This window comes from Pan troglodytes, chromosome 9 (genome assembly GCF_028858775.2).
Source record: "Pan troglodytes isolate AG18354 chromosome 9, NHGRI_mPanTro3-v2.0_pri, whole genome shotgun sequence".
Lineage (NCBI taxonomy): Eukaryota > Metazoa > Chordata > Mammalia > Primates > Hominidae > Pan > Pan troglodytes.
This window is the reverse complement of record NC_072407.2, coordinates 110,207,630-110,235,541: the sequence shown is the minus strand read 5'-3', so window position 1 is coordinate 110,235,541 and position 27,912 is coordinate 110,207,630. Positions and strand designations below refer to the sequence as shown.

The 27,912-nt window shown below is 39.0% G+C and overlaps 2 protein-coding genes across 13 annotated transcripts in view; one reads left to right on the top strand and one right to left on the bottom strand.

Annotated features, from left to right (window-relative positions):
* The window catches only part of ATM (ATM serine/threonine kinase), a 146,150-nt gene extending 119,347 nt beyond the window's left edge, over positions 1-26,803 (bottom strand). The window contains exons 1-9 of one of the 2 annotated variants that reach the window (XM_016921933.4): positions 26,704-26,803; positions 22,191-22,292; positions 21,999-22,111; positions 20,563-20,708; positions 14,075-14,239; positions 5,790-5,955; positions 4,882-5,120; positions 2,778-2,941; positions 787-956 (exon numbers count right to left, since the gene is read on the bottom strand). In XM_016921933.4, the coding sequence (XP_016777422.4) occupies positions 787-956; positions 2,778-2,941; positions 4,882-5,120; positions 5,790-5,955; positions 14,075-14,239; positions 20,563-20,708; positions 21,999-22,111; positions 22,191-22,262 (1,235 nt within the window). In that variant the 5' untranslated portion in view covers positions 22,263-22,292; positions 26,704-26,803. Of the gene's footprint in view, positions 1-786; positions 957-2,777; positions 2,942-4,881; positions 5,121-5,789; positions 5,956-14,074; positions 14,240-20,554; positions 20,709-21,998; positions 22,112-22,190; positions 22,293-26,703 lie in introns of those variants that run through there. The other variant, XM_063783373.1, reaches the window with a different exon arrangement.
* Positions 26,804-27,108: 305 nt separating this feature from the next.
* NPAT (nuclear protein, coactivator of histone transcription) overlaps positions 27,109-27,912 on the top strand; it is a 67,477-nt gene continuing 66,673 nt past the window's right edge. For 4 of the 11 annotated variants that reach the window (XM_063783379.1, XM_063783375.1, XM_063783374.1 and 1 more), the window contains exon 1: positions 27,252-27,390. Coding sequence is in view for 3 of the 11 variants with exons in the window: in XM_508739.8 (XP_508739.3) it covers positions 27,354-27,390 (37 nt within the window). In the remaining 8 variants the exon portion in view is untranslated. Of the gene's footprint in view, positions 27,391-27,912 lie in introns of all 11 variants that reach the window. The other 7 variants (XM_508739.8, XM_009424110.5, XM_016921941.4 and 4 more) reach the window with 3 other exon arrangements.

The window sequence follows — 27,912 nt, the reverse complement described above, 5'->3', positions numbered from 1 at the left end:
GGACAAATTAAGAATCTTAAATAGCTACTCTTAACTATATAAAAATGAGCTTAAGCAATAGGTATCTAAATCAATATGCTTTTCCCCAGAAGTCACTTACACTTAAATATTCCATCAACATGGTAATCAAAAGAGCACTGATCACGAGTTTGACTATAATCTATAAATCTCTGTCCTTACAGAAGTTGCTTAACCTCTCTGAGTTTCAGTTTCTTTTCAGTAAAGCAAACAGGCTGAACTAGGTAAATTCTAAACATCCTTACCAGATCTAATATTTTGGGATTCCAAAGTATCCATAATTTACTTGATTACTTAGATATATGTGAACGTTACATGAGAATAAAGAAGATAGAAAATAAGAGAAAATAACTTTTTATCATGGCATAAGGTCAAAATTATTCTGTGATTTCTTAAGATTATCTTTAACTTCTTCCTAATTCTATTAGAAAGTGCTACATATGCTAAAATCTATTATTGAAGTGTACAATTCAGTGAATTCCATGAGGTGCACACTTCTAATTGCCTATCAGAGAGCCAGTCCTCCTTCTTAACTTGCTATGACAATATGATTAAAATAGGTGGCCCTGCCCTTGGCCCAAGCAAATGAGCCATTAATGATTAATCTAATTTGTCATGGCAATCACATATCCCTTTGCTAGTAATAGGTTTGGGGGTAGACAAATGACTTAGTTCTGGTTGAGATGAAAGGATTCCACTGAAAGTTTTCTGAAAAATAACATACAAGAGATTAAAATGACACTGAATGAGAAAATGATAACATTTTACCAAGGCACAAGATCAAAATCATTCTGTGACTTCTGAAGGTGATCTTTTATTACTTCCCAGCCTAGTTCTATTTTCTTCCTTTTGCAAGGTACACTGTAATCACTAGATTCTCTTTGTGTAGTAGTATAAGATTGAGAAATCTCCAAGGATCTGGTATCTTCATTAAAAACCTGTAAAATAAAAATAAATCCACTTTTTTCTTTTTTTCTTTTTTTTTTTTGAGCCAGAGTTTCGCTGTTGTTGCCCAGGTTGGAGTGGAACAGCACGATCTCGTATCACCACAACCTCTACCTCCCAGGTTCAAGTGATTCTCCTGCCTCAGCCTCCCGAGTAGCTGGGATAACAGGCATGCACCACCACGCCCAGCTAACTTTGTATTTTTAGTAGGGACAGAGTTTCTCCATGTTGGTCAGACTGGTCTTGAACTCCCAACCTCAGGTGATCTGCCTGCCTCGGCCTCCCAAAGTGCCGGAATTATAGGTGTGAGCCACCACGCCTGGCCAAATTCACTTTTTTCATTGCTATTGTCTTCTAATATTTCATTAGGGGGAAAAAAAATTCTTTCTGAAATGAAGATACAGGGAACTCATAAAGCAAGAGTAATACATTACAGAAACATATAAATCTGATAACATAGTAAGAAACAAACATTTTGCATGACAGTAATGGCACTTTAGAAAGCAGGTATTACTAAGTAATGCATTAGTTTTATTTCCTGGGAACATTTACTAAAAGCACTAAGAAATCTAAAAGTAAAGCAAAAACCTTTACTTTCAAAGGGATTCAATTTTTTAAATTTAAGAAATTTAAGAAATTTTAAGAAATATTAAGAAAATATTTGACAGAGTGAAATTACTACTCAGGATGTTAACCAAATCTCTGGGGAACAGAGTTTTATTTAAGAAACATTAGGCCATCAGATGATGGATGGGTAAGTAAAATGGAGTATATCCATACAACTGAATATTATTCAGCAATAAAAATGAATGAAGTACTGATTCATGGTAAAACATGAACTTTGAAAACACTATGCTAAGTGAAAGAAACCAGACACAAAAGACTCACATATTGTATGATTCCATTTAAACGAACTGTCCCAAACAGGAAAATCCACAAAAACCAAGATTGATTAGTGACTGGTTGCCAGGATCTAGGAGATGCAGGGAATTGGGACTGAATGCTAAGAAGGGATGAGGTTTCTTTTGGGATGATAAAAAAAGTTCTGGGCTGGGCACGGTGGCTCACGCCTATAATCCCAGCACTATGGGAGGCTGATGCAGGAGGATCACAAGGTCAGGAGTCTGAGACCAGGCTGGCCAATATGGTGAAACCCAGTCTCTACTAAAAATACAAAAATTAGCTGGGCGTGGTGGCAGGCACCTGTGGTCCCAGCTACTCGGGAGGCTGATGCAGGAGAATCACTTGAACCCGGGAAAGGGAGGTTGCAGTGAGCGGAGATTGTGCCACTGCACTCCAGCCTGGGTGACAGAGCAAGACTCCATCTCAAAAAAATAAAAATAAAATAAAATAAGTTTCCGGAATTAGTGATGATGGTTGTACAACATAGTAAAAATACTAAAAACCACTGCAATGTACAACTCAAAATCGTGAATTTTATGCTATGTGAACTCTAGCTTAATTGCAAAAAAGAAATAGACTGGGCTTGGTGGCTCATGCCTGTAATCCCAGCACTTTGTAGAATAAAGTCGAGTTGAATCGAATCATTAGGGTTAGGGTCACCTTATTTCCTAGAGACAATCATTTAAGAATGAAAAAGTTCATTGTTAGTTTTCAAATATCTGCAAAAGCATTAACTTTTAAGTTAAAAGGGTAATTCCAAATATTTCTGATATTTTGAAAGGAATAGTTGCATGTACAGAGTCATTTTATAGGCTTTTTGTGAGAACACAGGTTTTAAAAGCCCAAAATGCCCAGTTAAAAAAAAAAATTAACAGGAAATTTCTAAATGTGACATGACCTACTTACTGTACCTGGTGACAGATATCTGCCATCAATTCAATCAAATTTTCTTTGACAGCAATATTACGAAATCCTGAAGAATACTTTCCTCTACTTCCTATATGACTTATCTCATTCACTAGCAGATCATATAAGTTGTATAAAATACTTCTCCATTTTGTTGATTCATAAGCACCTGTAATCCAAAAAATTAAAATGTAACTTTTATGTATGTACTCTGTTTACACTGCTAGCTCCCACAGAATTATTCAGCTGTCAAGCTGCATCAGCGTTAGAAGACACCTGGTCCAACCTTCCATTCAGTACTAATGCCTCTTCTGACAAGATCCTTGACAAACTCTATTTCATAACTGTCCATTTTACATTTAGATAACTGTATTTCTTATAAATTTCTTCCATATTCTGACCTAAAATCTGTCTTTCTCCAATTTATTCTCCCACCTGAGGCAAATACAATTAATATGTTCCCTCTTTCATATGAGGACCAAGTTCTCCGTATGCCTTTTTCTGGCCTAAGAGAAAAATATTACGAGTTCCTTCAACTAGTGTAAAAATGACATGTTATTCAGACTTCTCACCATTTCAGTCATCTTTCCCAAGACACATTCCAGTCAACTTAAAATGCTGACTATACAAAATCTGGTGAACATGATAATCCAACTGTGGCCTGACTAGTATGTGAAACAAAAGGTCTATTATTTCCCACAAACAAGGTACTACAAAATCTATTAATGTAGTCTGAAACTACATTAGCTTTTCTGGCATCCTCATCATCCTGCCAATTTTAAATTCACCCTAAATATGCAGTTAACTAAATCCCTAAACATATCATATCACCTCCTAATAAGGCTGATCTTCATCCTGGAGATAAGAGGTGAGTAAAAGATGAAAAATATTAAAAGTCACTATTCTTTCACTTATAGTAGTTTCATGGGCTACATATTATCTAGATATACTTATTAGAAGAGCCCATAAAACAAATACACAGCTACTTTTGATAAAAAGTGCTACACGGCCGGGCATAGTGGCTCATGCCTGTAATCTCAGCACTTTGGGAGGCTGAGGCAGGTGGATGGTTTGAGGTCAGGAGCTCAAGGCCAGCTTGGCCAACATGGTGAGACCCCATCCCTATTAAAATACAAAAATTAGCTGGGCATGGTGGCGGGCATCTGTAATCCCAGCTAATCAGAAGGCTGAGGCAGGAGAATTGCTTGAACCCAGGAGGCGGAGGTTGCAGTGAGCTAACATTGCGTCACTGCACTTCAGCCTGGGCAACAGAGTGAGACTCTGTCTCAAAAAAAAAAAAAAAAAAAAAAAAAAGTGGCTACAAGACATTTCCTCCATTATAGCTGCTATTACTCAATGTGGTATGCTGTTTTAAGAAAGTCACTATACTAGCCATGATGAGTTGGTCCAAAGGCTAGTATAAGCCCAAAGGCAATCATAGACAGAGCAAGAGGAAACTCCAGTTCCAGCCAATAAAGTTCCTAACTACAGAAAAGCACTATACCTTCTGGGCAATACTCTCTTGGTATAGGACATACATGAAGGAATTAAGGAGAATAAGTGATTCTCCTTAACAAGTGATACTCTAGGGCAAACAGGGCCCTAGAATAACTATGAGGCTTAAGGCAGCAATTTCCCTGTTTCTGCCTCAAATTCCTATTAAAGTAATATGTATGTATCTTCCTCAGGAGCTGAATAATCTGACTGGTTTTAGTCCAATTTACGTATTTTATCTTCTAATAAAAGTAATAGGTGGATAAACAAGATCCTGCTTTCTTTAAATTCTTTTGCCCTACAGTCTGTGTCAGACCCCTTAGTACCTAAGTATTGATGCATAAGTAGCTCCTAGAGGGAACAATGTCTCAGATTTTTTTGTATTTCCCATAATACCTAATATTGTATTGAACAAATAGAAAGGCATAACAGAATCTGCTACCACTGCTTCAAATTCTAAAAACTCTATGAAAAACATTCTCATGGCTAATTAACATTATCAACCAGAGAAATCCAGAGGAAAGTCATATCCTCCTAAAGAACACTAATTTTATACTTAGACTTCTATGTTTGAATGAAGAAGCAAATTCAAAACAGTAAACATTTCCTTTATACCTTTTTCTTGGGTTTTGGCTCCTTTCGGATGATGGATATAAATTTGCAGTTGAAATAATTCAATAATGACTTCTTTTAAAGAATCATTAAGCCTATGTTGAGTCCAAATATAAAGCAAAGTGGGAAGAATTTCATCTCCTAATTCACACACTCGAATTCGAAAGTTGACAGCCAAAGTCTTGAGGAAGATAGTAAGAGCTGCTAAGATATGATTTAGACCTGAAGAGCTCTTTTCTTGTCTGTGAGGAAACAAACAAACTCAACTGGGTATAACAGGGGGAACAAACTGTACAAACTGAACAGTTATGAAGTGGTATGCTGAAAGAAAAAAAAACAAAACCCTAATTTTCAAACAATAGTCTTAATTTCAAAACTATTCATTAAAAAAAAAAATCACAGCATTACTTCACACTGACAAAAAATTAGTTCTTATTTGGTGTTAAGAGACGACTTCTGTTAGCTCTCCCTCCTGCTAAAACATTGTATAAAAATAAACAAAACTGATTTGTAACACCATTTATAAAATGTTTCACATTATACATTGAGTACTGCCATACTAATGTACAACAGTAATACTTCCAAAATATTTTCCTATTTTATTTTATTCTCGGTATATTAAAACCATCCTCAAAATGGGGGAAATGCAATGACTTAGAGGATATTTAACTTTCCTGGTCAACAGAACATCAGCAAGACACATCTCCCCCTTGAAAACTTCATGTAGTGTTCTGCATATTGGATATTCAGAAAGTGTTGGACTTGGTTGTCTCTTTAGGAATCCACTAGTTCTGTTATGATGGATCAATGTTTTATTTTAAGGTAGAATTTTTAGTTACTGAGTCTAAAACATGGTCTTGCAAGATCAAAAGTATTTCAATACAAAACAAAAGAAAAAGAGATTAGATTACCTCGCACACTGAATAGCCTTGGAAAAAAAGTCCAAAAATTTGGAATTTAATCCGTCAGTCTGAGAACAGCATCCTTTGGTAACAGCATGAATTATTCTAGCCACTAAAACTCTATGAACATCTTGTGAAGGTTTCAGATAGAGCCTGAAGTACACAGAGAACAATTCTTAAAAAAAAAAAAAAAAATTATTAGTCATGATTTTTTAAAAATCAAAATGTATTAAATGTTACAATTTAACTTAAATATTCCATAATCCCATACAGAAAAAGGATTTTAAAACTGCACTAATTTATTTTTAACATAGTAAAAGTACTCCATCAGTATTTAATTTTATCTTATATAAAATGCCTTTAAGACAGGAACAACTATAAACTGCTGTGAGAGCACCAGTTTAAGAGCCAGGTCGCAGAAACATTACTTAACTTCTCTAAGCCTCTGTTCCATCATCTAGGCCTAAGAAAGCACTTACAGTACATGCTCCATGGGTTTTTCTTTCTTCTGTTTTTTGAGACAGAATCTTGCTCTGTCGTCCAGGCTGGAGTGCAATGGTCCAATCTTGGCTCACTGCAACCTCTGCCTCCTGGGTTCAAGTGATTCTCATGCCTCAGTCTCCCAAGTAGCTGGGACCACAGGCGCACAAAACCATGCCTGGCTAATTTTTGTATTGTTAGTAAAGATGGGGTTTCACCGTGTTGGTCAGGCTGGTCTCAAACTCCTGGCCTCAAGTGATCTACCCACCTTGGTCTCCCAAAGTGCTGGGATTATGGGCATGAGCCACTGGGCCTGGCCTCCACAGTTTTTTAAAATAATAATAGTGTTTGATTAATAATATGCAAAAAATGTGTTGAGACCTATGAAGGGTATGAAATTTTACTCTGCTTGGTTTGTTTCTTATTTATTTGAGGTAGAGTCTTACTCTGTCACCCAAACTGGCGTGTGGTGGTAAGATCACGGCTCACTGTAGCTTCAATCTCAGCAGACTCAGGTAATCCTCCCACCTTAGCCTCCCAAGTAGCTGGGTCTAGAGGCCCACACCACCACACCCAACTGATAGGTATTTTAGGTAGAAACAGGATTTCACCATGTTGCCCAGGCTGGTCTTGAACTCCTGGGCTCAAGTGATCCACCTGCTTTGGCCTCCCAAAGTGCTAGGATTACACGCATAAGCCACTGTGCCTGGCTGAGATTTTATCTACTTGTAACCTAACAAATTAGCATGACAGTTTCCTGGGTGCTAGCAGGAGACCTGAGATTCCTGATAAGAGAAAAAGAACAGTTTATTTCTCCCAGTAATGATGGTAGCCAGACTACCTTCATTTCTGCATCAGTTCCCCAGTACCAAAGGCAAGGTGAAATGGGACACTTGACACTGCGAAAACAGTGGACTGAGTTATAACAGAGAAACCTCAAGCTTTTTATAATCAATAGGCTAAAGTAAATCTGTCCTGTTTTAGAGGAAGCCATCATCTGACCTTAGATGATCCACCTGCCTCAGCCTCCGAAAGTGCTGAGATTACAGGTGTAAGCCACTGTGCCCAGTCCCCAAATAACATTATTCACAATGTTATACTTGTGTATATTGGGACTTTATATATAGACAATCATGTCATCTACAAAGGGGAGTGTTATTTCTTCCTTTCCAATCTATATGCCTTTTATTTTTCTTGTCTAACTACCCTGGCTAGAACCTCCAATATAATGTTGAAAAGGAGTGGTGAGAGTGCACATCCTTATCTTGTTCCCAATTTGTCTTATGAAAGGCTTTAAATTATGGATTCAATTTATTCTCCTAATAGTTATGGGACTAGTCAAATTATCTATTTTATATTGGATGACTTTTGATAATGTATGGTTTTGAGGAACTGGCCCATTTAAATTAAGAGATGTTCATAGTGTTTCCTTATTATCCTTTTAATATCTATAGGATCTGCAATTAGATCTCATTTCATTTCTAATATCAGTAACTTTGGTCCTCTTTTTTTTGTTTTTTGTTTTTTTAAGAGACGGAAGTCTCACTACACTGCCCAGGCTGGATTTGGACTCCTGGGCTCAAGTGATCCTCCCACTTCAGCCTATCAAGCCATAAAAAGACATCGAGGAGCTGAGAACGGTGGTTCACACCTGTAATCCCAACACTTTGGGAGGCTGAGTTCAAGCTGCTGGCATGAGCAACATAATAAGACCTTATCTCTACTAAAAATGAAAAATTAGCAGGGTGTGATGGCTTGTGTCTGTGGTCACAGCTACTTGGAAGGGGGTGGGAGGATCATTTGAGCTCAGGAGGTCGAAGCTGCAGAGCCATGATCTCACCACCACACTCCAGCCTGGGTGACAGAGTGAGGCCCTATCTCAAAAAAAAAAAAAAAAAAAAAAAAGAAAGAAAGAAAGACAGAAAGAAAGAAAGAGAAAGACATGGAGGAACCTTAAATGCATATTACTAAATGAAAGAAGGCAATCTGAAAATGATACATACTGTTATGATTCCAACCACAGTCACATACTACATAACAACATTCTATTCAATGACAAATGGCAATATGAAAAGGTGGTACCGTAAGATTGTATCAGAACTGAAAAATTCCTATTTAAATACTTAGTGATGTCATAGCACAAGAAATTACTCACAAGCATTTGTGGTGATACTTGTGTAAAAAAACCCCACTGCACTGCCAGTCATATAAAAGTATAATACACACAATCATGTATAGTACATAAACCTTGATAATAATAATAAATGACTAAGTTACCGGTAAAATGTTAGGTTTATGTACTTACTCTACTATGCTTTTTATCATCATTTTATACTATATTCCTCCTTCTTCTTCTTAAAAAACAAAACAAAACAAAACAGTAAAACAGTCTCAGGTAGGTCCTTTAGGAGGTATTTCAGAATAAAGCACCATTATCATAGGAGATGAAAGCTCTGTGCATGTCCCTGAAGATCTCCCAGGGGGACAAGATGCAGGGACAGAAGACAGTGATACTGATGATCCTGACCTTATGTAGGCCTAAGCTCATGTGTGTGTTTGTGTCTTTGTTTTCAACAAAAAAGTTTAAAGGAAAAAATAGAGTAATAATAATTTCATTTAAAAAGCTTATAGAACAAAAGAAAAAACATCTATAAGTATATAAGGAAAAAATATTTTTGTACAGCTGTACAATGCATTTGTATTTTAAGCTAAGTGTTATTACAAAAGAGTCAAAAAGTTTAAAAATTTTTAAAGTTTATAAAGTAAAAAAGTTATAGTAGCTAATGTTACTTTAGTATTGAAGAAAGAAAAACATAAATTTTTAAATTTGGTACAGAATAAGAGTTTACAAATTCTACAGTAGTATATAGTATCCCAGGCCTTTACATTACCACACATTTACATACCCAGAGCAACTTCCAGTCCTGCAAGCTCCATTCATGGTAAGTGCCCTAGACAGGTGTACCATGTTTTATCCTTTATACCATACTTTTACCGTACCTTCTCTATGTTTATATATGTTTAGAGACACAAATACTTGCCATTGTGTTACAGCTGCCTACAGTATTCAGTATAGTAACATGCTGCACAGGTTTGTAGTACAGGAGCAGTAATACCATATAGCTTAGGTGCGTAGTGTTATACCATCTAAGTTTGTATAAATACACCCTATGATGTTCACGCAACAAAGAAATTGCCTAATGATGTATTTCTCAGAACATATCCACATTGTTAAGAGACGCACAACTGTATATGACATGCTGGAAAAGGCTAAACCATGGAGATAGCAAAAAGATCCATGGTTCCCACAGTTTACAAGAAGGAAGAGATGAAAAGGTGAAGCACAGAGGATTTTTCTGACAGTGAAAGTATTCTGTATGATTCTGTAATAGTGAAAAATTGTTACCATTCTCTCCCAGAGGAAAAAAAAATATGACCATCTCATTAGATACAGAAAAAGATCTTCAAAAATGTCAAAACACTTGTCAAAATCCATAGCATATGTACCACCAAAAGTGAACCTTGGACTCTGGATAATAATGATGTGTCCCAGCATAGGTTTACTGATGGTAACAAATGTACCACTGGTGCAAGATGTTGACAGTAGGGCATGCTGTGTGTGTCCAGTGGACTTTCCACTCCGTTTTGCTGTAAATTTAAAATTCCTCTAAAAGATAAAAGTCAATTTAAAAAAATGGAAACCACTAGGTTTGAGAAACTGAATAATTGACAGTGTAGCTTGAGCACAGAAATTGGAAGCGCTTTAGTTAAGTTAGACAGGTAGGAAGAAGCAAAATTATGCAGCACTTTCAAGGCCTAGAAGAGGAATCCTCATTTTCTATTAGTTGTGCTAGTGAGAATGTAGAGAAACTGGAACCCTTGTGGGCTGCTGGTGAGAATGTAAAATGGCGTAGCTCCTGTGTAAAACAGGATGTTGGTTCCTTAAAAAATTAAATATAGAATTACCACATGATCTAGCAATTCTACTTCTGGTTATATCATCAAAAGACTGAAAGCAGGAAACTCAGGAGATGTATACTCATGTTCATGGCAGCATTATTCACAATAATCAGAAGGCAGAAACAACCCAGGTCCACCAATGGACGAATGAATGAACAAAATGTGGCATATACACAGAACAGAATAGTGTTCAGTTTTTAATAAGAGCGAAATTCTGACAAAAGCTGTAACACTGATGAGCCTCAAAGACATTTTGGTAAGTGTAATAAGCAGGTTGCAAAAGGACAAATACTTATAGGAGTCCTCTACTTCAGGCTGCTATAACAAAGTATTATAGGTTAGGTGGCTTAGAAATCACAGAAATTTATTTCTCTCAATTTTGGAGGCTGAAAGCAGATCAGGTGCCAGCATTGTGGGTTTCTGGTGAGGGCCCTCTTTGGGGCTGCAGACTACTGACTTTGAACTGTATCTTCACATGGCAGAAAGACAGCAAGTTAGCTCTCTGGCCTCTTTTCATAAGGGCATTAATCCCATCCATGAAGGCTGGACCCACAGGACCTAATTACCTCCTAAATCCCACACCTCCAAATACCATCCCTTTGGGAATTAGATTTCAACATAATTGGTGGGACACAACATTCAATCCATAAAAATGAAGTACCCCAAATAGCCAAATTCATAGAGAGAGAAAGTAGAATGGTAGCTGCCAGGGGATAGGGGAGGGGAAAATGGTAAATCATTGTTTACTGAGTATAGAAAAAAAAGTTCTGGAGATGGATGGTGGAGATGATTACACAACAATATGAATGCACTTAATACTACACAACTGTACACTTAAAAAAGTTAAAATTATAAATGTTATATATATTTTACCACAATAAATCACACTGGAGGTCCTAGCCAATGTAATAAAGCACAAAAATAAAATAAAAGCCACATGGCTCAGAAAGAAAGAAAAAAAAATTACTGCTTACAGAAGATATGTTTGTCTACAAAGAAAATCCAAAAGAACATTCAAAGAAAGCTACTAGATTTAGTAAGTGATTTTAGCAAGGTCCCAAAATACAAGGTCACTATACAAAAATTAACTGGACTTCTGTATAATTTTTGTGCATTGAACAATTTGAAAATCAAAATGTTAAAAACAATGCAATTACAAACTACTGCAGTATAAATCTAACAAAACATATACAAAATCTTTATGTTTATACAATTATAAATAAATGTCAATTTGCAGCTGGGCATGTTGGCTCATGCCTATAATCCCAACACTTTGGGAGGTCAAGGGAAGGGTATCACTTGAGCCCAGGAGTTTGAGACCAGCCTAGGCAACACAGTGAGATCCTGTCTCTATTTTTTTTAATATATAAAATTAAAGAAAAAAAATTGTCAATTTACAACAAAAAATCTATATGCTGACAATTATAAAACACTAATGAAAGAAATCAAAAAAGACAAGTGGCCAGACGCGGTGGCTCAAGTCTATAAACCCAGCACTTTGGGAGGCTGAGGCAGGTGGATCACCTGAGGTCAGGAATTCGAGACCAGCCTGGCCAACATGAGGAAACCCTGTCTCTACTAAAAATACAAAAATTAGCTGGGTGTGGTGGCACATGCCTGTAATCCTAGCTACTCAGGAGGCTGAGGCAGGAGAATCGCTTGAACCTAGGAGGTGGAGGTTGCAGTGAGGTGAGATCGTGCCACTGCACTCCAGCCTGGGCAACAGAGGGAGATTCTGTCTCAAAAAAACAAACAAACAAGCAAAAAAAAAAAAAAAAAAAAAAAAAACCTAAGTAAATGGAGAGATATACAGTGTTCATGGATTGGAAAACTCCACATTGTTAAGATTTCTATTCTTCTCAAATTGTGCAACAGATTCAATGCAATTAGTATCAAAATCCCAGCAAGATCTTTTGTAGAAATCAGTAAGCTGATTCCAAAATTTATATGGAAATGCTGACTCAATCTTAGGCCATTCTTCTCATCTCACACTAAACTCTATATACAAATCTCATCCATAGTCATGGCTTCAGTCACCACCTGTACCAAATATATATTTTGAGCACAGACTTCGCTTCTTCCACAGAGTCCTCATCTAAGCAAGTTTTAAAAGGAAGCTAAGTAAAAAAATACTTTGACAAAAAAGCTAATTATAAGAAGTAACATCCGGGAAGAAGTGGCAAAGGTTAGCTTAAATAAAAAGAAAAAAGAAAAAAAAAGAAGTAAGAGTAGTTAGTTTAAAAATAAAAAGGGGGTTTCAGAGAACAAACTAGATGACAGAATATAGTAAGGAGACTAGGGGAAAGACTGCCTTTGTTTCAGTGACAGCCATGGTTGTAAGTGATCATGTAAAATGACCTAAATATGACCAGCCATACTGGGGAAAGATCTGGCTAGGTAACCTAGATATCACCAGCCTATTCCGAAAGGCTGTCTCTAGGCTTGTTGAGGGCCCTGTTACAGACACAGCCTATCTTGTGTTCAGAGTAATGTAAAGGCTACAAATGACTCCTAAGAAATTAGCTGAGAAGGCATTTATTCTCAGGGGAACAGTAGAGGGTAATGCAGGAGTGAGGGTACTGATTAGGTAGTAGTTTTGTGGTTCACATGTATCTCATTTTGAAATAATAGAAAGGCAATAAAGAATATGGACAAATGTCTTTAAATTTAGCTAGCAAAATTTAGCTTAAATACGTTCCATGAAAAAAAAAAGCTTCTAAACTTTTAGAGTTCGTGTATTAGAAGACTTTGACATGACTTAAAATCATCTTGTTAATGTCAAATCCTACTTTCACTTATTCTCAAACCCAGAAATGCTCCATCTTTGAAACCAACAAACTGAAGTATTTCAATCTCTGACCATAACTTCCTTCCTTTGTGGTCTCTCAGTACCTCCCAGCTATAAACAGGAAACACCACCAGATTCCTCCCTAGCACACACTCTACACATCTAGTGAATCACTGGGTTCTGTACATTGTCTTCTAATGCATTCTATTCTAATATATTTGATTTCCATTACCTTAGAAGTAGCGTGCTAACTGCCTCATCCAATGGATACTTTTGTGTCTTATCCTTTCTACAACACTTAAAATGTTGGCCACGCCCCTTTGAACTTTAAACTCTCTTGCTTTCACTTTTTTTTTTTTTTTTTTTAAATGGAAACAGGGTCTCACTCTGTCATGGAGGCCGGAGTGCAGTGTGATCACAGCTCACTGCAGCCTTAACCTCCAGGGCTCAGGTGATCCTCCTGCCTCAGCCTCCCAAGTAACTGGGACTACAAGCAAGAGCCATTACCTCTGCTATTTTTTTAAAGACAGAGTTTCACCATGTTGCCCAGGCTGGTCTTGAACTCCTGAGCTCAAGCAATCCACCGGCCTTGGCCTCCCAAAGTGCTAGGATTACAGGCGTGAGCCACTGCACCCTGCCTGCTTTCACTTTTATGGTACTTCCCTCTCTTGGTTTTCTCCCTTTCTACTTAAATCATGGTTGAGTTTAGCTGTCATTGTTTTGTATACCTACTGAACCCAAATATGTCTGTATCACAGCACATTATGAACTCTGGTTTACTTGGGTTTTCTTCTGCCACTGTCAACTCCTTGATGATGGAGATGGTATTTTTCAACTGTAATTCCAGCTCTGATATCAGGCACCTGATATATTATTCATGACTTTATTCAGAAGCTACATAATAAATAAAAATTAAGGGTCAGTTCAATAACCATATAATTTTACTAAAGTACTGTTAAACTGTCAGGTCACTTGGGGGATATAGACAGATATAGACAGAGTGCTTTCTTTGGTGAAGTTTCATTTCATGAGGAAAAATTCACAAACAACAACCTTCAAAACATACCTAACCACTGTTGCTGAGATATTTCACACCAGTATTTTCTCACAGAAAGAATGTCTTTGAGTAGTATGTTGCTACAATCAGCTCCGTAAATAGCACCACTAGATGAATCTTTCACTGTATCCATGATATAATTTAAGAGTTCTTGACATTTTAGCCTAGGTGCTCCTATTTCAAAATAAACAAATAAAGAAAAACATAAATTTGAACAAAAATAAGACACTTGGAATGGCAACTATTTAAATAATTCCATTTGGGAAATTACTATTAACTAAACTTCTTTTGTAGAGAAGAAATTGGCAAATTATGGCCCCAAGCAAAATTCATTTTTTTTTTTTTTTTGCAAATAACATTTTATTGGAACATAGTCACAACCATTCATTTACTTACTGTCTATGGCTGCTTTTGTAATTAAGACAGAGGTGACTACATGGCCTATAAAGTCAAGAACATTTACTATCTGGACTCTTTACACAGTAAGTTTGCCAACGCCTGTTTTATAGGAATATATAGCAAAAACAATCATTCTTTTTTTTTTTTTTTTTTTTTTTTGAGATGGAATCTTGGTCTGTCACCCAGGCTGGAGTGCAGTGGCACAAACTCAGCACACTGCAGCCTCCACCTCCTGGGTTCAAGTAATTCTCCCACCTCAGCCTCCAAGTAGCTGAGACTAGAGGCGTGCACCACCACACCCCGCTAATTTTTCTACTTTTAGTAGAGACAGGGTTTCACCATGTTGACCAGGTGAAACCCTGGTCTTGAACTCCTGACCTCAAGTGATCTGCTCATCTCGAAAAGCAATCATTCTTAAACAATTATAACCTTAATAATTCACAATTTCTGGTGTTAGACCAAAAATGATCCCAAGTTTTTTGGCACTCTTTATGAAGAATGAATTTATTAGAATAACATAAGATTACAAGGAGAATATTTACCTTAGAAAGCAAAATTAGTTCTAAGTCCTATAATAGCATTTATGGCATACAAACACCTCAGGTTGTAATTTTTTTTTTTAAGACAGGGTCTCGCTCTATCACCCAGGCTGGTGTGCAGTGGCATGATCACACCCAACAGCAGACTCAACCTCTCAGGCTCAAGGGATCCTCCCACCTTAGCCTCCTGAGTAACTGGGACTATAGATGTTGTGCCACCATGCCCAGCTAATTTTTTAAATTTTTCATAGAGACAGAATCTCTCACAATGTTCCCCAGGCTGGTCTTGAACTCCTGAGCTCAAGGGATTCTCCTGTCTTGGCCTCCCAAAGTGCTGAGACTATAGGTATGAGCCACTGTGCTTGACCCCTGTACCTGTGTCATTTTTAACAGCATGTTATTTACTTACTAGAGATTCTGAAAACTTGGCATGACTACACACATATTCTTGAAGGTAACAAAATTACATTTAAAAATAATTTAATTATCATTTTCAGTAAATTATATTTACGTCACAGCAGAAATGCCATTTTTCAATACTGACAATCTTAAAATTGCCTAACTATGAGCAGAACACAACTCATGTAAATATGAATATATTCTGGATTAGGGTTTTCCTATGATGAAACTAGTTATATTCACAGGCTATGGTAAATAAATATACACTGATACAACTGCAAAATCATCTTCACTTATGGCTCATTTCATAATTTTAGGCATTGTCCAGTTATGAAATGCACAACCATGTGATCCTTTTTTCTAGTACCCTGTGCATTGCTCTTATAGTCCTTGTAACATTTTTCTAATCTAAAACATCCATTGTATGATTAGATCCTTAAGGAAAGGAATTAATCTCTATATTCTGACGTAAAAGCCCAGTGACTGCCCTAATAGCAAATGCTCAATAAAAATTAATTTGTGTTGAATAACTACAGAAATTAATATTATAATAAAATCCTATCTTCCTATGTCCTTTATCCCAATATATTTCCCTCCTCTACCAAATATGAGAAGTATTTCAAGAAATGTTGACTTTTTTTTCATAGTTTTGCTTGTTTTTGAGACAGAATATCTCGCTCTGTCACCCAAGCTGGAGTGCAGTGGCCCCATCATGACTCACTGCAGCCTTGACCTCCTGGACTTAAGGGATCTACCCATGTCAGCCTCCCAGGTAGCTAGGACTACAGGCAAGCACCACTACACTCAGCTAATTTTTTTAGTTTTTGTAAAGATGGGGTCTCCCTGTGTTGCCCAGGTTGGTCTCAAACTTCTGGGATCAAATCTTTCTTAAAAGTACAACTAAGTTGCCTGCAGAGACTTTTTTTTTTTTTTTTTTGGACACAGGATCTCACTCTGTCACCCAGACTGGAGTGCAATAGCATGATCGTGGCTCACTGCAACCACTGCCCCCTGGGCTCAAGCAATCTTCCTCCCTAAGCCTCCTAAGTAGCTGGGACTACAGGTGGTCACCACCACACCTGGCTAATTTTTGTGTTTTTGTAGAGATGAGGTCTCACCATGTTACCCAGGCTGGTCTCAAAATCCTGTGCTCAAGCAATCTGCCTGCCTTGGCCTCACAAAGTACTAGGATTAGAGAGGCATGAGCCACTGTGCCCAGCCTACTTACACAGACTTTCAGGAATCTTATGGAACTTAACATTTTTCGCAGCTGAGTTTTGCACTATCTAGACTCTATTTAAGCTTTGTACAAAAGCAGACAAATGCTAACATAAAGAAATGAACAGGGTGGGCACAGTGGCTCACGCCTATAAACCCAGCAGTTTGGGATGACAAGGCAGGTGGATCACTTGAGGTCAGGAGTTCGAGACAAGCCTGACCAATGTGGTGAAACCCCGTCTCTACTAAAAATACAAAATTAGCTGGGCATGGTGGGGCATGCCTGTAATCCCAGTTACTTGGGAAGCTGAGGCGGGAGAATCGCTTGAGCCCGGGAGGCGGAGGTTGCAGTGAGCCAAGATGGCGCCATTGCACTCTAGCCTGAGCAACAAGAGCAAAACTCTGTCTCAAAAAAAAAAAAAGAAAAGAAATGAACAGTAGGCTGGGTGTGTGAGTGTGGTGGCTCACACCTATAATCCCAGCATATTGGAAGGCAGAGGCAGGCAGATCACTTGAGGCCAGGAGTTTGAGACCAGCCTGGACAACATGGCAAAACCCTCGTCTCTACTAAAAATACAAAAATTATCCGGGCCTGGCGGCGTGTGCCTATAGTCCCAGCTACTCTAGAGGCTGACATGGGAGAATCGCTTGCGCCCAGGAGGAAGAGGCTGCAGTGAGACAAGACTGCACCACTGCACTCCAGCCTAGGCAACAAAGCAAGACTCTGTCTCAAAAAAAAAAAAAAAAAAGGAGAGAAATCAACGATATTTGCTTACTTGTTTCTTCTCAGCTGCCTTTTACTTCTTTTTTTCTAATCTCTATTTCTTTCATCATACCTTGGATACCAATGCTAAGCAAGAATGGCAAAGTTTAGACATATGTTAAATTTCCATCAACCCTCCAATCTTTTCGTAAAAACAAACAAACAAACAAAAAAAACAGCTGAAGTGGGGTGAGGGAACAGTAACTCCCTGGTTTTGCCCCAATATTAAAAAGGTTTAAGTAACAAAGTCAAATTTGAAAGAAAAGGAAGCCGTAAATAAAAAAACAAATTTTCAACTACTTACATGACCAGCATTGATAATTTCACCAACTCTTTCTTATAAACCAACAGGCTGATGCATTTTCAAATGTAATCTCCATTGTTAATGTTGCAATTAAAAGGTTTGTTCACTGCAAGGCAAAACTACTGTACACATTGCAAACTTTTCTGGTGGGCTACAAAATTGACATGTTATCTTTCTCTCATTCACTCTTTCAGTAAGTACCTACTATATCCCAGCATTATTAGCAAATAAAATATTTTACTGGATACAAAGCTACTACACAGAGCAAAAGTGAGTGCAGAATATTTTGGTGTAGTTTTCCTTTGTCTCTGCTGGAGTCTCTGACAAGGGGTTGAAGCTATCCACACAAACTGGCATCTCAGAGGAGGTAGAAAATTGACTAAACCATTATTCTTTGGACTCAAGTCTCATACCACCAATCTGAAATATTCACTAATAATCTGCATACTTCTACTAAATATTTACCAATTTGGGGGCTTTCCTGATTCTTTTTTTTTTTTTTTGAGACAGAGTTTCACTCTTGTTGCCCAGGCTGGAGTGCAATGGCACAATCTCAGCTCACTGCAACCTCCACCTTCCAGGTTCAAGCAATTCTCCTGCCTCAGCTTCTCGAGAAGCTGGGATTACAGGCACCCGCCACCACACCCAGCTATTTTTTGTACTTTTAGTAGAGATGGGGTTTCGCTATATTGGCCAGGCTGGTCTCGAACTCCTGACCTCAGGTGATCTGCCCGCCTCAGCTTCCCAAAGTGCTGGGATTACAGGTGTGAGCAACCGCGCCTCACACTCCTGATTCTTAAATTAAGAGTTGGTATCCAAAGCAACATCCTTATCTGTGAAGAGCCCAGGAGTCCCTGAACATGCACTTCTGCCTCTAGCTTTTCAGTATGTGTAAAGCCCATTTCCTTACAAAAGCTTGCCAGGATCCTGCATTTTGGTTCCGAAAAATCAACTCTTCACAATATTAATTGTACAAGTTAAAGATGGGAACTATTTGGCTCATCAGGAGAAAAAAATATTTTTGGGGGTTGTTTTTTTCCTCAAATCATAGCAAGTAAAATGTCAGTTAAGTGTTGGTTCTGACAGCCAAGGAAGCTCACATGATCTTAGAATTAATCAGTAAGAGTACAGAATGAAACATAAGCAAGAATTGCTTCACTCTGTACTAATCAGAATATACCTAAAAGATTGAGTCCTGGCCAGGTGCAGTGGCTCACGCTTGTAATCCCAGCATTTCAGGAGGCCAAGGCGGGAAAATCACTTGAGGTCAGGAGTTTGAGACTAGCCTGGCCAACACAGTGAAACCCTGTCTCTATTAAAAATACAAAAATTAGCCAGACATGGTGGCCCATGCCTATAGTCCCAGCTACTTGGGAGGCTGAGGCAGGAGGATCACCTGAGCCTGGGAGGCGGAGGCTGCAGTGAGCCAAGATCGCACCACTGCATGCACTCCAGCCTGGGCTACAGAGCAAGAGCCTGTATTAAAAAAAATGAGTCCCACACTTTTTTGTTTGTTTTTCTGGCCTCTTCCCTGTAAGTAGAGGCCCACACTTTAAGACAGACAATTAAAGTGAAGAATATTCAGAGGAGAGTGGCATAAAACCTAGGTCACGTGAGCTGAAGAAAGTGAGATTATGAACTTTAGAGATGAGGACTTAGGAAATATTGTGGCTACTTTCAAACATCTCTAAGGATGTCACACTAAAAACATAAATAGGAGTTTTTGATATACTCTCAGAAGGGAGAAGCAGTAACAAAAGACAGGTTTTTAATACTTTTCTTTCTTTGACAGTCTCGCTCTGTCACCCAGGATGGAGTGTAGTGGCGTAATCTCAGCTCACCACAACCTCTGCCTCCCGGGTTCAAGCAATTCTAGCGCCTCAGCCTCCCAAGTAGCTGGAATTACAAGCGTGCGCCACAATGCCCAATTAATTTTTGTATTTTTAGTAGAGACGGGGTTTTGCCATGTTGGTCAGGCTGGTCTCGATCTCCTGACCTCAGGTGATCTGCCTGCCTTGGCCTCCCAAAGTGCTGGGATTACAGGAATGAGCCACTGCACCTGGCCAGTTTTTAATACTGTTAATGCTATTCAAAGATGGAAAAGAAAGCCTTGAAAGTATATTCAATCATGAAGACTGCACTTCTACCTAAAGGCTAGGGATGTAGAGAGGGCATCCAAGACTGGGTAGTTAAAACAGTAATTTTTAATTCCTTCACTGGGCATGGTGGCTCACATCTGTAATACCAATAACTAGGGAGGCTGAGCAGGGGGAGGACTGCTTGAGGCCAGGAGTTCAAGATCAGCCTGGGCAGAACAGTGAAATAACACCTCTTAAAAAAAAAAAAAAAAAATCAGCCTGGCATGGTGATGCACTTCTGTAGTCCTAGCTACTAGGAAGCCAAGACAGGAGGATCACTTAGGAACAGAGAAGCTTCAGCCTGCAGTGAGCTATCATCACACCATTGCACTCCAGCCTGGGTGACAGAGTGACACCCTATCTCTTAAATAAATAAATCCCTTCAATCCTCAGATTTCTGTCATTCTATGCTTGCATAAATTTCCCCAAATATTTGAACTTGTAATATTAAAAATCAGGCTGGCCTGAGTGCAGTGGTGTTTACAACGAATTGATCACAACCAGTTACAGATTTCTTTGTTCCTTCTCCACTCCCACTGCTTCACTTGACTAGCCCTAAAAAAAAACCTTTTAATAAAAATAAAAATCATTATATGTACTTACACTCAACTTTTATCTTATTATATTTAGAACAAACTTATGCAACAGTTAAGTCCTTAAAATGATCTGAAAAAAAAAAAAACTCATGCAATAGTAATCTGTTAAGCCATTTATTTATAATTTATAACATCACTTACTTCTGTTTGCACATTTGATGAAGTATTTGACCAAACTACTGATTTCCTGCATCTTTTTCTGCCTGGAGGCTTGTGTTGAGGCTGATACATTTGGTTTTGCTATTCTCAGACATTCTGTTTCTTTCTGAATATATTTCTGTAAAAATCTTCAAGAAAACAAAATGCAATTTCAGAAACTCGTTGAATACTTAAATTATAATAATTTCAAAAGCTGTTCATGCCATCACAAAGAGCAACTTTTAAACCACCTTGCTTAGATTACTACATCAGCTGAAAAAAACAAATAAAACAATTAAATCTCTCTTTCAAGGCCTAACTCCTACAAGACCAATTTAATGTCTGGTCTGCAAAGCTCTTAATCTTCTATGACTTTCTATTGCTTTACTGCCTGTTTTCTAAATTTGTCATTAAAAGCTTACAATGCTAGTAAGGACCCTCTCAATCCTCTCTCAACTCCTTCTCTTATACTGTAGAGGATCTACCTCTTTCTTAGGCAGTTGGTAATGTTGCCAGCCATTAAATTAAGCCTGCCTAGAAGATATTCATAACTAGCCAGGAGTGCTGGGTGCATATTTGACCTACCAGATCAGCTTATACAAAATAGTATTCATCTTCAGGTTATAATTATATTTGTGGTATTTAAAATAAACTAGAAAATCAGAGGAAAAACAGCATGCATGTTTCATTTTATGTGCTTTCAAATCTGTTAACAGTCAATCTAATACCAAACAGGAGCTAAAAATAAAACAGAATCTGTCATAAACACTGAAGGACAACTAAATACACACTTCCTCTTGACTACAAATGTTATTTCTAGTTTATTTAATACTCTCAGTATTTAAAATACTTTATTCATCTTTCCTAATCCTTACAATCTGTTTCTAGTTATAAATGGATTTCACGGTTGAAAATGATGTCTCAATGTAAAAATGCATCAACCCTGTTTGCCACTCCTGTCCAGCAATCAGTTGTGTTTTTTCATTGTTCGAGGTATTTTTTGTTTTTAACCAAATTCATACACAAGTATTCCAATCTTCCTTTTACTTGTTTTATTACAATTTAACACACAGCATTTACTTATAATCAGAGTAATATTTAAAGGTGTGAAAGTAATATCCAAACATTTATTATAATTTTTTCCTCTAATCTGAAGTCTTATGAACTAACTAAAATGAAAGAAATTCTCTCTCAATTTTGAGTGAGATATGTCTAAAACATTTTATTGAAGAAATAATTTATAATTTTTAAGTTTCTATATGAACAACCTTTAAAAATTATGTTTTGGATAAATATTAAATGCCAAATTCATACGCAAGGCATAATGATATATAGGAAGCAAAGATAAATGTTAAGACTTACACACAAAAGTAATATCACAACAGAAATAAATATGAAAGAGAAAAATAAAGACAGTAAAATAAATTTGAATAGAATACCTAAAAACAGCATCCCAATTCAAATATTTTCCTTGTTTGGAATCTGAATGCCGATCTAGATGTTTAATTGTTTCAGGATCTCGAATCAGGCGCTTAAATTTCTCAACTTCTTTCTGAAAATAAAAAGGAAATAATAATGGGTTACTAATCACACTTATTTCAAGGAAAAATTGAATTTAAGTAATTTACTACCTTTCGTTCTGTAGCTCTATCATGTTCTAGTTGACGGCAGCAGATAAGCAGATCATTAAGTACTAGACTCATGGTTCACAATTTCAGAACACACATCACTGTCTGTAAAAAAAATACATATAGGTATATATATGTATATGTATATATGCATATATAGAGAGAAAGAGGTGTGAAAAATGTGTATATAATTATTTTATACTGCAGTATTTATAGTTAGATTTAACTGTACAATTAGAGGCACATTCTGGTCAAAGGCACAATAATTTTTCTTAACATTTCCGTATTTAAAATGAGATTTTCTTAAAATCTATACAAGTAATGCTGTAACACAAAAATGTTTGCCTTGCTTGCAGTAGTAGCAGGATTAAAATAAAAGTATAATTTACACTGGACGCAGTGGCTCACGCCTGTAATCCCAGCACTTTGGGAGGCCAAGATGGGAGGATCACAAGGTCAGGAGTTCGACCAGCCTGGCCACCATGGTGAAACCCTGCCTCTACTAAAAATACAAAAATTAGCCGGGCTTGGTGGCGCGCGCCTGTAATCCCAGCTACTCAGGAGGCTGAGGCAGGAGAATCACTTGAATCTGGGAGGCAGAGCTTTCAGTGAGCCAAGATCGAGCCACTGTACTCTAGCCTGGGCAACACAGGAAGGCTCTGTCAGGGCGGGAGATGGGGGAAGTATATTTACTTTTTATTACTCTGAGACCAAAGAAACATGACATTTAAATTGAGACATGAAAGATGAATAGAAAACAGCCAGGTAAATAAGGAAATGAGCACTCAAGGATTTAACATTGACAATGAACTATTTAAAAGCACTCTTGGCCAGGCGTGGTAGTGTGCGCTTGTAGTCCCAGCTATTTAGGAGGCTGAGGCAGGAGAATCGCTTGAACCCAGGAGGCAGAGGTTGCAGTGAGCGGAGATCGCGCCACTGCACTCCAGCCTGGTGACGGAGCAAGACTCCGTCTCAAAGAAAAAAAAAAAAAAAGCACTCTTGCTTATATGGAGAGACATGTCATTTTGCTGAGCCAAAGGCTTAAAACATGCTTTGGAGCTGATAAGTAGGAGGTTATCAGAGCTAGTAAGCTTTGACTACCACTTCCATCTCAACTGGTATTAAGGTTCTTATTTAACACATAACAATAGGAGTAAAATGACATTTCTGTTTTAAAAGGAAATGAAGCAAATTCTATGCTATGGTGGTATCCTTTGCAAATATCAAGGATCAACTATATTTTACTATGCCTTGATTCCACTGAGTAGCTCTCTTCTTTTGGGGGCTTCTGATATAATCAAACTCTCTTTTGATGTCCTTCAAAAAAATGTAGTAAGAACAGCATTTCAACATGGACACAAAGATGGGAAGAACAGAGACTGGGGACTGTTTGAGGGACGGAAAGAAAGGGAGGTATGGCTTGAAGGGCTACCTATCAGGTACTATGCTCACTACCTGAGTGACAGGATCATTCGTACACCAAGCCTCAGCAACATGCAATTTACCCGTGTAACAAACCCGCACATCTACCCCCAGAACCTAAAGTAAAATAGAAAAGAAAAAAAAAGAAACAGCATCTGTTTCACTAGTTCTGATCTAAACCTTTATATAATACAAAGAAGTTTTTTATTAAACTATGAATGTCTGTAAACAGAGAAAAAATACATATATTTATGTATATTATACCCACACATACCTATATCTCAAGAAGTAAAAAGGTAGGGAAAGTCCTTCTCCTATCCATCCATCTAAATTCTACTTAATCTTTCAAGATCAAGTATGTTTCTCTGCCCCGATTCAATCTCACAGAATCTCAAAATTGGGAGGAACTAAAAGACCAGGTCCAATCTTCCTATGAAGGAAGGAATGTCTCCTACAAAATGAATGCCCTGTCTTTGAATATTCTCAGTAAGAGCTGACTACCGGGGCTAGGCGTGGTGGCTCATGCCTGTAATCCCAGCACTCTGGGAGGCCGAGGTGGGCGTTCCACGAGGTCAGGAGTTCGAGACCAGCCAGCCTGGCCAACATCGTGAAACCCCGTCTCTACTAAAAATACAAAAATTAACCAGGTGTGGTAGCATGTGCCTGTAATCCTAGCTACTGGGGAGACTGAGGTAGGAGACTCACTTGAACCCAGGAGGCGGAAAGTGCAGTTAGCTGAGATCACGCAATTGCACTCCAGCATGAGCGACACAGCAAGACTGTCTCAAAACAAAACAAGACAAAAAAAACAAAAAGAGCTGACTACCCATTTTATTAGCAGATGGCTCTGATTCTCTTCTCCTTTTGTATTCACTGGTGGTTCTTCTGACTTCCCCCATCCCCCAACACTGTTACAACTTCCGCTTTACTCTGCTATAGATTACAGATTGTTATTTGAGTTCTTTTCATTTGATTATATACTTCCTGTGGACAAGTATTATCATTTTTGTTTTTCCATTCCTTATGGTTTTATCTAGGAATCTTCTTACTTCTTCAATCTCAGTTTAAAGCCCTCTTGAGTCAATAAGGAAAATGAAACTGGTAATCTAACCAATGAAAATACCTTAGCAATATCCAAAGAACCATAAGGTTTGGCACCTTTATTCCTAAATATACTAAAGATTTGACACTTCCCGGAAGAGGCAGCCCTAAACTTGACTTTTTTTTCCCCATGGTGTGACTTCCTTGAACTTGTTTTTCTTACCTTCAGCTTCTTAATGATTATTTTGAAGAAAACAAAACAGTTCAGTATTATCTACATGAACAGAAGATGTTCATTCACTGATAGATGCAAACAATATTTACTACTTATAGCTAAACAAATAATGAACTAAACAGATACAAATCCTACCCTCATGAAGTCATATCTGGGCAGCAGGGTGACAATAAACAAGTAAATTGATAAACCAATGCATAATTCCAAATTGTGATGTATGCCTCTGAGGAAACAAAAACACAGTAATAGAAAATAACTGTAGAGAGAATCATTTTAGATAAACTGTCAGGGAACATATATCTCAGAGGAGTTTATAATAAAGCCAAGATCTGAACTAACTGGTGCCAATCAAAAAAAGGGCTAGAGGACCAACACTTCAGGGAAGGAGACTAGCTTATAGCCAAAGGGTTCTACAATGTTAAAGAACACAGTATGTTGGCGGAACTGAAAGAAGGCAGAGGAACTATTAGGTAGTCAACTAGAGTATGAGTGTCACCATATAAAGATGAACTTCATTTATACATTAATCCAGAATATCTGGGTTCCACTCAAGGTTCAAACGAAAAGATAAGGATTTCCTACTTCCTACGAGCCTCTGAATTGACGAATTCAGTGTTCCTTTTTAGATCTCAACCAAGTTGACCCCTTTGCACAACTTGACAATGACGCTTATATCCCATCTTCCTAGAAATAACTCTGCCCTTGGCATGCCATTCTTTTCTAGTGCTAAGGAGTGTGGCCTCTGTAGTCAGATTGTATTAGTTCAAATCCTGGTTCAGCCACTTACAAACTGTATAATCTAGAGCAAGTTCACTAATCTCTTCAAACCTCAGTTTCTCAATGATAAAAGGAAAAACAATACTAGTACCTACCTCTATGAGTCCCTGTAAGGACCCATATACATGCTTACAGTGCCTGAAACACAGCAAATGTTAGCAATGATCATATTAACTTCCGTTATGACTGTTTCGAAAGTCTCCTGATACCTCTTCTTCCGCTCATACCTCAAAAACAGCTTTGTTTTCTTGGTCTCATCCATTCCTATGACTTCAGCAGCTGAAAACCCACAAAATATATTTCATTCAATGCCAGGCCTCACTCTGGAACTTCAGGGTCCTTCTACACTTTGTGCCTTTACACGCATTTTTCCTTCCATTTGGAAGGCTTCTACCATCTGCCAAGGTAACACTGAGAGGTCTCACCACAAACTGAATTGATAGTCTCAGGCTGAGTTTGCAGAGAACCAAAGTCACTCCTCTACCATCAGAGTACTCCCCTATCACCACATACATTATCATCCACTGTAGTTGTCTTATCTGTACCTGGTAAATACAGCAGCTAACGCTCACGAGTGCTCACCACAGGTCAAGATTATCTCACTTATCTTCACAAGACAGTAGAGAGCGGCCACACGACTGACAGAATTCCAATTCCAGCCGTATGATTCCAGAGCCCAAGCTCTTAACCGCGAGGTTGAAGTTGAAATATCAATACATGCTCGCTGACTAAAAGTACTAAATACGAGAGATCAAAAGATGACTAGTCAAGTCGCGTAGTTAAATCTGAACCCTAAGGTGACACGAAAAGAGGATGCGCAGGAGGCAGGGTTCAATTCAGGGCGTTTAAAAGGAGGAGGTTATTGGCCAAGTCCGCTAAGAACCCGGAGAGAGGCCAGGAAAGATGGAGTGAGGAGAGGGAGGAGTCAAGGGTCACTCTGGAGGGGTGCATGAGATTGGCGGTCTGGGGAGAGGACAGACTGGGTCGCACACGACTGAATTTTCCAGCGCAGAAGCCGCTGCGTTGCCTCCGCGCCCCTACCGCTGCACTCGGAAGGTCAAAGTAGTATCAACCGCGGCGGTGGCAGCAGCGCAGATCCCGACTCCTCTCGCCTCCTCCCGCGGCCACGGCTTCTTTTCTCCGTTAGCCACGCAGGGACCTACTCCCGCTTCCGGTTCAAACCCTGCGTGACTGCCCAGCGCCCACTTCTGGAGGAAGAAACAACGCCAAGCAGCCGCAGAGCACGGTATGCCCATGCGCATCCAGTATCACGCGGTCTCCGCGCTCAAAACACTCCCCCAAAACATTCGGCCCGTCGGAGCAAACGCGCCTGCGCCATGTCCACCAATGGCCAGCGACCTAGCGTTTGCGGCTCGCCCTTCGGCTCGGGCTCCGGGGCTCTCACCCACCCTCCTCGCCCTCGTCGTCCTCCCCGCCTTCCTCATCCCCGCCCCTCCAAGTCTGAGGACGGAAGTGACGACAGTTCCGAAGGCGAACGGAGGCGGGTTTCATTTCGGCGCCTTTCTTTCTCTGGCGGAAGCGATTGGCTGGCGTGAAGCGAAAGAGGCGGGACAAATTGCCGCGAGTTCAGTGCCGCCACTGGAACCGGGAGATGCGGCGCAGGAGCTGTCGCTGTGTTTGCTTTAACCTGAGTCTTGTTCCTTATTGTGGTTCCTGCTGTGGTTTTGATCATGTTGTTACCCTCGGACGTAGCCCGGCTTGTATTGGGTAAGCGCGGACCCGGAAAGGAGGGTTATTGGACCCGGCTATGCCGGACAGAAGGACCTTTGAGGCCAAAGGTTTTCCCTGGGTAGGGAAGCTTTGGGGTTTTGCCTCCCCGCTTACGAGTTGAGACTGGCGGTGATTCTTCGTCATTCGGAGGTTCTGGGCAGTTTAAGCCTCTTTGTATGTAGATGCTCCTCTCTTCAGAGGCTGCGTGGCGAGGGGAAGGCCGAGGGGAAGCTCGGGGTGGAACACCTGGGGCGGATTCGGAAGGAAAGTCAGGCCTCCACACTTAATTAGGACCCCTGAAAGAGCATTTGTCTGCATGACGGACGGATTGCGTGTGCTTCAACCTTGGGCGCACTTTCCTTGGTTCAGTGTTGGGACCAAGATAGGGCAAGTAGGGAGTTCCCCGGCCCCCCATCTTTGTAGAGAGACCTTCCTGGCGCCCTTCTAATAACCCGCCCTTATAACTACGAATTTGGGAGTAGGGGTGATCTTCCTTCTCCATCCTCCACGCAATACGTC